Here is a 12,790-nt window from a genome sequence, read left to right as displayed (position 1 = left end):
TGTTGAATAAATTAAAGAAATGTATATTACTCGGTGAAAGAAGCCAATCTGAAAAGGCTGCATAGTACATTATTCCAACTACAGACATTCTGAAAAAGAAACAACTATGGACACAGTAAAAAGATGACTGGTTTCCAGGAGTTCAGGGTAGGGAAGGCATCAAAAAGCAGAGAATGGAGTATATTTTAGGCAGCAAAAAAATAAATACACTGTATGATACTAAAATGAGGGAAAAATGTCCTTATATATTTAATGCACAACACAAACATGTATAGAAGTAAAATTTAGGACAAAAATAATTACAGATGGAAGGGTGTGATGTGTGTGGGGACACAGGGTATGTGAGAAATCTCTGTAACTTCCTTTCAATCTTGTGAACCTAGAACTGCTCTGAAAAAGAATAAAATCTTTTAAAAATAAGGTATTGAACAAATCCCTCCCCCCGAAAAATGAAACAGAATACATATCTTTATAACCAAGCTAAATGAAGTAAACAAAAGTAGGAAAAAGAAAACATAGTAAAGCATGGTTTGAAAAAAATTAAGATGCAAAATTATCAGTAATTACAATGAATCAGATATCAGTAATTATAATGAATATAATGAGTTAAATATCCTATTTTAAGAATATGCTCTATATTTCTGTGTTCTGGATTATTTTCCCAACTACAAATAATAAGATGAAAAATATATCTCTTTACTTTTTAAAAATAAACCTAATTACAATAATCCAATTTTTAAAGAGAAACAACCAAACAAAATTTGGGAAGTGCATACAAAGAAGTGATTTCCCAGGTGGCTCAGAAGTAAAGTATCCACCTGCCAATACGGGATGTCGGTTCAGTCCCTGGGTCAGAAAGATCTCCTGGAGAAGGAAATGGCAACCCATTCCAGTATTCTTGCCAGGGAAATCCCATGGACAGAGGAGGATGGCGAGCTATAGTCCATGAGGTCACAAGAATTGGACACAATTTAGAGACTAAACAACAATATAAAGAAGTGCTTCAAAGGAGTCATAGCATATAACTTATAGTTGTAAAGAAGAAAAGTCTATAGTTAACAATCTAAAACTCTACCCTAAGAAACTAGAAAAAGAGGAGGAATTTAAACTCAAAATAAGCAGAAAGAAAGAAATAATAAAAAATAAATCAGTGAAATAGAGAATGGACTAACAACAAAGCTAATATATGCAAAGTCTGGCTCTTTGAGAATAGCCATAAAAGTGGTAAACTGCTAGCCAGACTGGTTAAAAAAAAGGTAACAAGCTGACCCATAGCAGAAATGAGAGAGGGAACATTACTGTAGATTTTCAACATTTCTTTAAAAGGCAATATTATGAACAGCTACACGCTGTTTAACAATTTTACATGTCATGGATAAATTCTTTGAAAGACACAAATTACCAAAATTGATCCAAAAAGAAATGTGAAACCTGAATAGCACTACAGTTGACCCTGGAACAACATGAGGGTTAATAGGCATATAATTTATAGTCGGCCTTCTGTATCCATGATCCCTCCAGATCTGCAGATTCAGCCGAGGACCATGTAGTGCTATAGTATTTACGACTGAAAAAGATCTGCATTTAAGTGAACTTGTACAGCTCAAACCTGTGTTGTTCAAGAGTGAACTGTATATCAATCTTACAAATCGAATCTGTAATTAAAAAAGCACTCCATAAAGAAAACTCCAGGTCCAGTTGGCTTTACCAGTAGACCTACCTTTTAAGGAAAAAATACCAGTCCTAAAACAAATTCAGAAAACAAAGAGGGGGGAACACTTCATAAACCATTTTATGAGGCCATCATTAAATTGATATCAGAACCACAATATCCAAGAAAACAGATTGATAGGTCCATGGGTGGAAATAAATGAATCCTTAACAGATTTTTAGCATGAATTATGAATTCCAGGTCTCTTAACATAAAATGGTCTAATGAAAATTTTCCACAGAGTAAGTTCTATAGAATTGCAAGTTGGCACCAAACTATGTGACAGTGGGAAGTCTAATTCTTGTCCTATAAGCTTAGGAGAAAAATAAAACCACAGCTCTTCACATTCAAATTACATGCCATTCATTTTACCTGTGAGTCAACCAAATAACAGATACAAACTGAAGCACTTATCAGGTTCAGGTCATGATAAGACATTTCATAGTGAACTCCCAGTTAAAGGAATTAATCCTAAACAATTTAGCATGTACTTTATATGAAAAAATTAGACAAGCAAATAATTCCAAGTAGTTGAGCAGAGGCAATGAACATATGAAAAGTTTCAATTAAAAGTTAAGGGAAAGAAAGAGGCCTATAATTTTACAAAGTCTGACAAATTTGGTAGCAGAATAGAAAAATATGTAGTTTTTTAAGAGAAGATACTTTTGATTTCATATAAAAAGAAATGAAATTCTAATTACAGGCACTGAATAGGTAGAAAAGGAATATTTACTCCTTTTCCAAAGATACTATTTTCCTAGTTAGCTGTCAGAAACCATTTGTACAAATGCAGACCTTCTCCAGCAACTGTTTATAAAGTTTCATTATAGATGGTTTTTGGTAACAAAATATATTTCACATATTAAAAATTAGCAAGTTTTCATGCTACAGCATTTCCTTTCTTTTCTCCACTCAACAAATATTTACTGAGCCCTTTAGACATGGTCCTAGTGCTAGGAATGTGGCATAAACAAGATGGACTAAAATCATAGCCGACATGGAACTTACTTTCTAGCTGACATACATGAGGGGCCAGAAAATAAGTTAAGTTCTGGCATGTATATTCTACTACCATTCCACTGTCACGCTGACATAATATTATCCTCTGATTCAGTGCTGTTGGATGCAATGCAAGTAGAATTACAATGTGATAAAAGCCTTCTGATATTGCAGATAAGCCCTCTTGGCCCAATTCTAAGCTAGATCTGTCTTAAAAGGATTACCATGATATAAACCAGGGATCACCAAACTTTTCCTGTAATGAGTCAAATATAAATATTTTAGGCTCTGCAGGCCACCTACGACCTATACTCCATATTCTTCATTTTTTAACCCTTTAAAAATGTAAATCTGTTATCTGGCATGGAATTCTCCAGGTCAGAATACTGGAGTGGGTAGCCTTTCCCTTCTCCAGGGGATCTTCCCAACCCAGGGATCAAACCCAGGTCTCCTGCATTGCAGGTGGATTCTTTACCAGCTGAGCCACCAGGGCAGCCCTCTTATCTGACAGGCCAAATAAAAACAGGCCAGGGGCCAAATCTAATCTGCAGCCACAGCTCTCTAACTCCTGACCAAAAGATCGGAATATTCTTGCTTGTAAGTGGCTATGCTCAGTCCTACACTTTGTATTTATTTTAATTTTTTTAAAAAATATTTCTTCTCTTGCTGTTTGTTGTTTATTTGCCGAAATCTAATAAAACATTCTGTTTTAAAGCTACAGTAGTTCGACTGCTACAGCCTCAAAGTCAGCTCTGAAGAGCAGAGCCACCTGCTCCATTTCACACAAGCAACAGAAAGATACTCTCAGCAGAAAAACCTTCTACATCTGTGTACTTTAGAGAAACACAGCAGAGGCAGTACCTGCCATCCACTGACTTCCTGGGGCAGATACATACAAGGTCTAACAGTCCCTTACCTTGCTGGAGGAACATCAATATTGGATGAAACAACTTTTCGTTTTTGCTCAAGGAGACAGATGGAGCGAGTGTTTTCTTTTTCATGGTCAAGTGCTCGGTTAGCTTTTTTGGTGTCTGCTGTTTTCACATCTTCCTCCATGGCCAAAGGAAACAAGTGTTGATGGGACATTTTTTTACTAGAGTCACGTTTTAAGTCCTCTGTTTGAAATGTGAAGGTCATTTCCCGCTTAATGCTCCCCACCTGTGAAACAAAACACAAAAATTCTCACTCACCCAAAATATCAGCTTTACATGACTATGTGCAGATGGTCAGAGGACAGACCATAGACACTGCTGTCCCTCTTCATCTTGAAGATTTTTTAATTTAAATGGGGGAAATCTAACATGGAAATAAAATAACTGACTTTACAAAGTAAGGTACAATTGACATGCTGCCTGTCATAATGCAAGCAAGAAGCATCATGAGCACAAGAGAAGCCTTTCAGATGGGCAAACATTTTGAGGACTTGAAAGCATGAGGCTTCTAAAAAAAATGAGAATTTAAAACGTCGTTTTCTCTTCTACAACTGAGAAAACTCAAATAAATAAATTCTTAAATATTTCATGCTGATTATGCTTAACAGAGGTTCAATCCCTGGGTTGGGAAGATCCCCTGGAGGAGAGCATGGCAACCCACTCCAGTATTCTTGCCTGGAGAATCCCATGGACAGAGGAGCCTGGTGGGCTGCAGTCCATAGTGCTGCAAAGAGTTGGACACCACTGAGCGACTAAGCACAGCACATGCTTAACAAAAGAGTGCTATACATATTAAAAAATCAAGTCTTAAATCTTAGACTATGAATAACGATCTTAACCCCACTCTTTACCTCATGAAAAATGCGGTTTTTTAAATTCTTTATCTATAGCAGTTTTGATCTTAAGGAAATCCCTTCATTAGTATGACAATTAAAAAGTTATAACACTGGTACTTCCCTGGAGGCCCAGTGGTTAAGAAGCCACCTTCCAATGCAGGAGACATGGGTTCGATGCCTAGTTGGAGAACTAGGATCCCACATGTCAAAGGGCAAATGAATACCTACACGCTGCAGCTATGGAGCCCACAAGCTCTGGGCCCCATGAACCACAACTGGTGCGCCCACATACTGCAAGTCATAATAATCTTTATCATTTTTAACTAAATGCAATGTTTAAGACAAATGTAAATTTAAATGTCAAAGGAATTATATCTGGTGATTTCAGAGTTTAGAATTGTGATGGATGAAAAAGGAGACTAAAGTTAAAAAAGGGATTTTGTATTTTGTAAGATGACTGGCACTGTTTGTGAAGTTTGGAGTGACCTTGTTAAGCCCTGGGCTTCCCAGATGGCTCAGCTGGTAAAGAATCTGCCTGCAATTTGGGAGACCTGGGTTCAGTCCCTGGGTTGGGAAGATCTCCTGGAGAAGGGAATGGGTACCCACTCCAGTATTCTGGCCTGGAGAATTCCATGGACTGTATAGAGAGTCAGACATAACTGAGCAACTTTCACTTTTTACTTTGTTAAAGTCTTAAGTGTACAAAGAAGAGCTGGACTGTCAACCTGGACCCTCACTAATTGGTAGAGAATGTTTCAAAATATGCGTGTCTATGAGACATTTCACAGGTCAGAGTCACTCTCTCACGAAGTCCATGTGTAGAATCAGTCAACCTTCACTCACCCACTTAAATAGAAAGTATGCGCGTTTGTCTCTTTTTGATTTTAGGTAGGAGGAAAAGCACAAAGAATTTGATCCAGTAGATTTAGAATTTATAGAGCTAAAGCCACAAATATAGGGATTTTTCAGAATGAAATGAAAGTATGTGTGTTCAGTGAAGCAGAGACTGGCAAAATATGGTGTGAGTGGCTAGAAATTCTCAGACCCAGGAAAAACTTGAAGCTATATGTTTGTTGGAGCCACAGAACCAGCTCTCATATGTATTCTCCTTGAGCCCAGGGGAGACTTGTGTGCCTCAGGATCACCGTGGCTGGAATGCATCTCTCATATGAACCCAGAGCCCTAAATTGAGCTCCCTGCTCTTGCTGGCCTGCACCTGTCAAGCAGAAGAGACTATCTTCCATGGTGTTCCTGCCACACTGAGCCCATGCTCCACAGGACAATGTCAGTCACTTTGGTATATTTGCAACTCATTAAAAAGTTACCATATTTCTTAGAATGCATTAATGAATGAACAAAAGTAAGAGTCCAAGAAAAATGAGTGCTTTTAAGAGCTGTTTCAATGACGTCAATACTCAGTAGAGAGGAATAAGAAACTATTTCATACTTCTAAAATTCAATACATTTTCAATAAAAATGTAGTTTGGAAAACTAATATAAATGTTTTAAATATCCATCACTAATCACTTTCAGTGCAACTTTTTCTGCCTGGAGGTGGGAGGGAGTGGGAGGCACTTTTTTCACTTCTATAGCAGCTCATTCCCAGCTATGTTACAAAAGGAATATGCCAAACACCAGCCACAAAAGATGAAAACAAAGGCCTGGCTTTGATGATTATAAATAGCTTCTCCCTAAGTGTCAAGTATTACATTAATTAAATATTTAAGTAGTCATTAGTATTAAGTTGTAGCAATAATTGACATCTATACCTCCCCAGGGACCAATTCATCTGATTAAAAGAATTCAATCCAAAGAGAGGTGGGGTTGAGGGAGAACATTACAGGAAGGTTAGCTTTTAGCTTCAAAAATTTAGGGGAAAAAAACAGCATTTGAAGCAAACTAATACAAAGTAGAATAAATTTCCTGCAGAAATGATAGTATAATCGTATATCATGCTCTTAGCCAAGACTTCATAATAAAGTAAGCTACAGTAATAGTCAACAATATAAGCTATAAATCTTCCATAAGACATTCTAAACATAAAATTAATCTCTAAATGGTAATCGAGTAAGTTTAACAATGTAATGAAATTCAAAGACTATTCAGCCCAGACTCCTTTTATAAAAGTGGAGTTAAAATGAGTTAGCTAAGATCAAAGAGGACAAAAAAAAAAGCAGAGATGAGCAAGAGATTTTTGATACTTTGAGTCATGTGTTCCACTGTTTGTAAGGCTGGTGGAAGGAGTGGGAGACAGATGTGGATGTTCATTATATCTTTATGCTTTAAAGTTTACATATATATATATATATATATATAACATGCTCTTTTTAATGTTCTTCCACTCATATCAGATATTACATTTTTTCAAATTTTAAAAGGAATAGTCACAGGGGAGAAGAGAGCAGAGAGAGAACATGAAGTCAAATCTTGAGACATGGGCTCAGAAACGGCCCAGAGAAATATGGTGGTGGCTGGAGAGGATGCTGAACCAGGGAGAAGGTTCTAAGACAGGAGGTAACAGAGCATGTCTGAATGCTGATGCAGTATGGAAAGAAAGGGATGAGTGAGGGTTTGCAGGAGTAGTAGAAAGGAGCAGGGCCAACATCCAGCCATCACACCACCAGCAGATCAGCAGGAGAAAGCAGCAAAAAAGGAAGATACAACCCCAATTCAAATTGAACCCCTATTAGATTAGCAAAGGAGAGCAGCTAAAGGAAGATAGGATCCCACTTACATGAGATTTCCAGAAAAGGCAAAGCTATAAAGACAGAAAGCAGATCGGTGGATTACCTGGGATTGGGGTTGAAAAGGGAAACTAATTGCAAATGGACACCAAAGAACTTTGTGCTGTGATGGAAATGTACTAGAACTAGACTGTACTGATTTGTACCATGCTATAAATCTATCCAAAAAAAAAAAAAAACCAGAACAGTATTCTTACAATGGGATGAACATTATGATATATAAACTGTACCATAATAGTACTGTTGATTTGAAAAAAAAAAAAAGGAAAAGAAGAAAGAACAAAACCAGGAATAACTGGTGTACAAAGTATATTTCCCAAGAACCCCCTAGACCAGAAATTGGGAACCTGTGCTGCAAAGAGGCAGACACGGAGTGCTATGACAACGCAAGCTGCTGCAAGTAGCTGTGCTAATATACCCTGTTCACAAGCAAGGCTGGCTGAAATCCAGTCCCTCCTCAAGCCAGGTCCCCAGGCCTCTTCACCCATGGAAGAGGGACATTTTTCTAATTCATTCATCTGGAGAAGAACTTTTTATCTTTTATTTGCCCAAAGAGGGCACTCTTACTTGTTTTTGTTCCCAATTTGCACAACACCCTGGTGATAAAAGGAAACCCTTCTGGTGGTGTGGAGGGCCTGGGCCAAGTTAGCTTCCTTCCTTGAAGCTGATATCAATTAATGATGTGACTCATATGAGCTGATATTTTTAATAATAGAAAGCTGAGGAAATCTGAGAAATCTTTCGTACCACAGCTCACACGGAGGCAAAGGGTTCAACAACAGAAGATACCCAAAGAAAATAAACTCCCCAAATCTAGAAGTCCTGGGTGGCAAATAATGAAGAAAAAAAAAAGCAAAACTCTTAATTAGGAATTTTGAGAAGAAAACACAAGGCAGAGGTTTAGGAATAATCTTAGTCTAGATTTTCAAAAATGCATCTCTTGCACGAGGAAAGGTTAATCTGATTGTATCCCACAGTGACGAGACTGTAAGTTAGAAGGCAGTGGTATTTGACTCTGGTCATCTAATTTCAAGATGGACATTGACAAACCAGAACAAACACAACAGGGTGATCAGGATGACAAAGGATCCTATTGGGAGGAACTGGGAATATTTCATCTAGAAAACAGAAGGCTTAAGGTTCACATGTAGCAGTAGGAATAGTCACTCAGTCATGTCCAACTCTTTATGACTCCATGGACTGTAGCCCACCAAGCTCGTCTGTCCATGGGATTCTCCTGGCAAGAATACTGGAGTAGGTTGCCATTCCTTTCTCTAGGGGATCTTCCCAACTCAGGAGTGGAACCTGGTCTCCTGCATTGCACGTGGATTTTTTATCATCTGAGCCACCAGGGCAGGCCCACATAGCTTCTCTTAAATATGTGCAGAGCCCTCTTGAAGAAGAGAAATTTGAGTTCCATGTTTCTTTGGAACGAGGGTCAATGGCACCCACCTCTGCTTCCAACTGACTCCATTTTGACCGTACAGTTTGCTCTCTCTTCCTGTTTTTTCTCATGCTTCCACCACACTGTGAATGAAACATTCTGTATCTATAAAGAAGACTGACTAGTTTTCACCTGACTGTGATTTCATGAACTCATAATCTGTGAAGCAGGTGTTATCTTAGAGAATGTCTACTCTCACTTCAACGTTTTCTTTTTCATTGTTCCTGTAGAGCCTGAATGTACTTTTCATTTTTTTCAAACATTCATTTATTACAGAATATATGCTTGTTAAAATTTCCATAAAAATGCGTGTAAAACAATATGGGGACAGCTTTATATTCCTCCCCATTCTCCTCCCAACCCTGCCCAGTCAGGTCCAACCCCTAGAAAGAACAGCTTTTAACAATTTACTGCAAAGCCTCCACTTATTTAAAATGCATTAAATTCCTAACTGCATATATGTCTGTTTGGGGTGTCTAAACATGAATGTACTGCATGTATTCTGCAACTTATTTTTTCACTTCACAATAAATCACAGGCATCTTTTTCATGTTAGTAGTAAATGTACCACATTTAAGTTTTGAATACGGTAACATTTCACAAGATCATATTGTTTAGTCCATCCTTTCCTCCTAGACATTGAGGTACTTTTCATCATTAAACATAATGCCACAATAAATACCATTGTTGTATGTATACATGTACCTTTATACACTTGTGCAAGTCATTTTTGTAGGAAAAAATCCGGGAAGTTAGAATTGCTGAGTTAACCAACCAAAATTTTTCTTTACGGAGGGACAAACTGTGGGATATCCATACAGTGGACACACCACAAGGTCACTAAAATAGAAGAACATCAGAATAAATCTGATGATGACATTTAATATACTATTTGAAAAAAGGAAATCCAAATGAGTCTTATGTAATATAATCTTGGGGAGGAGGGAGATATATATATATATATATATATATATATATAGAGAGAGAGAGAGAGAGAGAGAGAGAAAAACAATTCTGAAAGGACATTCCAAAATGTTAAGAATGGTTTTCCTTGGAAGCAGATTTACAGTCCAATTTTGCTTTTTACCCTGTTTGCAATTTTTACAATGTTCATGTATAGTTTGGTATTTTAAAACTTATAAACTTATTCTAAAAAAAATACACAGTATTTTTACATAATTAAGTTTCTCAAGGATACAGTATTCACATAATAGTTTTTCTTCTACCAGCTTTCAGTTATTAGTATATATGCATACATGTGTGTGTGCCCAGTCACTCAGTCATGTCCAACTCTTTGCAACGTCATGGACTGTAGACTGCCAAGCTGCTTCTGTCCATGGAATTTTTCAGGCAAGAATATTGGAATGGGTTGACATTTCCTCCTCCAGAGGATTTTCCCGACCCAGGGAATCGAACTTGTGTCTCCTGGGGCTCCTCCATTGGCAAGCAGATTCTTTACCACTGAGTCACCTGGGAAGCCCATATTTGCCTATACTAAAGGGGAAAAATTAATTACTTCAAATTATCCATCCAGTTGCACTATTACTTCCCTTGATTACCAGTACCTCTCAGCTATATCATACTAAAATGATTACCACTGAATTCCTTCTTCCTACCCAACACAGAAGCCCTTCAGCAGCATATCACAGACACACGCTTTATTCAGTGTAATTTCTTGCAAGAGAACAAAGCTTCAGTGTTCAATTATATGAGAATACTACCAATTACCAAGTTAACTAACAAATAAAATTCAAAATTTCTATTTTGATGAACAGCTTTTGTTTTCCTAGACAAATATAAACAGTACATCTATAAATATGATATACTTGGGAAAATTGCAATTTTTTAAACAAGACGCTAACAGTATGTATTTCAATCTTGAATTTCTCTAAATGGTGTCCTTTGTAAACTGGACTGAAGCTCACTGGCTTTCTTCAATACAAAAACATCTGCTTTCCATAGGAGGATGCTAGCAGCACAACAGAAAAGAGAATGCCTTCTAGCATCAGCCCTCTTACTCGATCAATCCTTCCTTCTGTCCACACTCAAGTGCATTCCAGGCTACCTTAAGCCCAATACCCTCCCCATGAATATATGATAATAAGGTGCCAAAGTGCATGTGTCAACATTCACTTTCACAAACTGTCCTCATTTACTCATCCCAACCCAATAACATTTGAGGAATTGGCTGCGGAGATTAATTGGATTTCCAGGAATAATCTAAAGAAAGTTAACCCATTTGCCTTCTGGAACTTTCTGAATAGTAAGAAAGTAGTAGAGATATTTTGGAAAAGAGAATCAAATTCAGGCCACAGCAAAGTCCACTCTTGGGGAGCAAGCCACAGGAGGCAAGGGAATAGACCACTTGACCAAGCGACTTTTTTCAACTGACTCTTCCATTCACCATGCGAACACACAGTCACATTTGACAAACTGTAAGAGAATTTTCCCTATTTCAAATTGTGCTTCCACACCTTAGTATTCATTTTTTAAACTTGCTTTAGAAAACATAAGTATGTATGTTCAGTGACTGATGACAATGACACGTCAACCACAGTGTAGAGCATGTAATCAGACTCCCACATTTTAAAATGTGCTACGAAAGAAGCAAAAGTTATATTAATAATAGCAACAATTGATTTTTAAATTAATTTAAAATATTGCTACTAAAGGTCATGCTCAAAGAAAGATCAGACTCTTGAGTCAAGTGATAAAAAGACTGTTTCCAAAAATAGTCAACCGAACTCTGCTCATCACTTCAGATTAAATTCTTCAGACTTCATGCTAGATACGCAAGAGAGTAAGTTGGACAGCAAATCTCTCCAGTCCCAGTGATTAGCTGTAGTGGAAACATTTTAAAAATAACTGCTTCCAATTGCTAGCCCTTTGATTATATTAATTCCTTAAGCTCTCTGAAAAGAATAAGTGTTTTTTTTAACTGCTTTAACTTCAAGTTTATAATTTCTCTATACCAACACAGACTAACCGGCTGGTGAAAATCAGCCTGGTTTGGCAGTGTGATGATGGGCGAAAACTAAGACGGAGTTGAGATCCTCACCGTGATGGCGACCACAGTGCTACACTACTGTAGCCATCGATGTTATTAATGCTGGGATTCCTACAGGAGCTTTCACCTCTAATATCTTGACAATTTAATGTTCAACAAAGCATGACTTGGCACGCCTAATGACAGGTTAGTCAGCCACACATGTAAGAAATTTATTGCAAAAACTTTTGGTGGAAGACAATTTGGCTGAAGTTTCAAACCTTCTATTAATAGTAACATCATGCAAGTGAGAACAAAGTATGTAAGTATTTAAAAAACACTTTCTGAAAAATTCCGAATAGAAATAACCATCTCTATGAAGTCCAATATTAAGGTCAAGCTGGGCTAAAGTCACCCGTATATTTTTCCAAACAAATGTAAGGAGAGAGAGGAAATATCAATATGGGTTGACCTCACTGGATTTAACTTTGCTATAGAGAATTTTGAACTTCACACAGTAATTAGATAGTCCATTTATTTTATATGTCAAAGTTTAATTCAGCCAATCACACCCAGTCCAAGTGAAAAGCCTGTGGCCTTTACCTTCAGAATATATCCAGAATCCAGTCACTTCTTACCACCTCCACGGTTACCATCTTGGTCAAGCCACGCTCATCTCTTGCCTGGATTTCTACAATAGTCTCTTCCCTGGATCCCCATCTCCATTCTTGCCCTGCCTTTCCCACACCCCAGTTCCTTCTCAGTAGTAGTAGCCACCTTATCCCACACAAACCAGAGTCAGACCATACCCTTCCTCAGCTGAGAACCTTCCAGTGACTCCCCATTTCATCCAGAATAAAATCCAAAGTCCTTGCAATGGCCTCCCAGGCCCTGTTTGGTTTTCCCTGGCCCTCCTCCCATATCCTTATTTTCTCCCTCTCCTACTTCTTTCCTCCACCCTTACCTCTCCCTCCCACCCTTGCTGGCCTCGATCAGGCCAGGCACACCCCTGCCTCAGGCATTCTCACTGCCCCATCTTCCAGGAATGTTCTTCCTTCATACCTCCCACTGCTGGCTTCCTCACCCTTTCATTCAAAAGTCTCTTTCTCAGTGAAGCCAACTTGACCACTCCTGTTTA

The 12,790-nt window shown here is 37.9% G+C and overlaps 1 protein-coding gene across 2 annotated transcripts in view; it reads right to left on the bottom strand.

The window, feature by feature from the left end:
* The window catches only part of ZNF704 (zinc finger protein 704), a 257,551-nt gene that overhangs the window by 199,513 nt on the left and 45,248 nt on the right, over nucleotides 1–12,790 (bottom strand). For both annotated transcript variants that reach the window (XM_018058379.1, XM_018058380.1), the window contains exon 2: nucleotides 3,627–3,868. In XM_018058379.1, coding sequence (XP_017913868.1) covers nucleotides 3,627–3,847 — 221 coding nt within the window. In that variant the 5' untranslated portion in view covers nucleotides 3,848–3,868. The remainder of the gene's footprint in view (nucleotides 1–3,626; nucleotides 3,869–12,790) is intronic.

This window comes from Capra hircus, chromosome 14 (genome assembly GCF_001704415.2).
Source record: "Capra hircus breed San Clemente chromosome 14, ASM170441v1, whole genome shotgun sequence".
In the NCBI taxonomy this organism is placed as follows: Eukaryota; Metazoa; Chordata; class Mammalia; order Artiodactyla; family Bovidae; genus Capra; species Capra hircus.
Note: the sequence above shows the minus strand (reverse complement) of the source record. Positions and strands in the feature narration are given on the sequence as shown.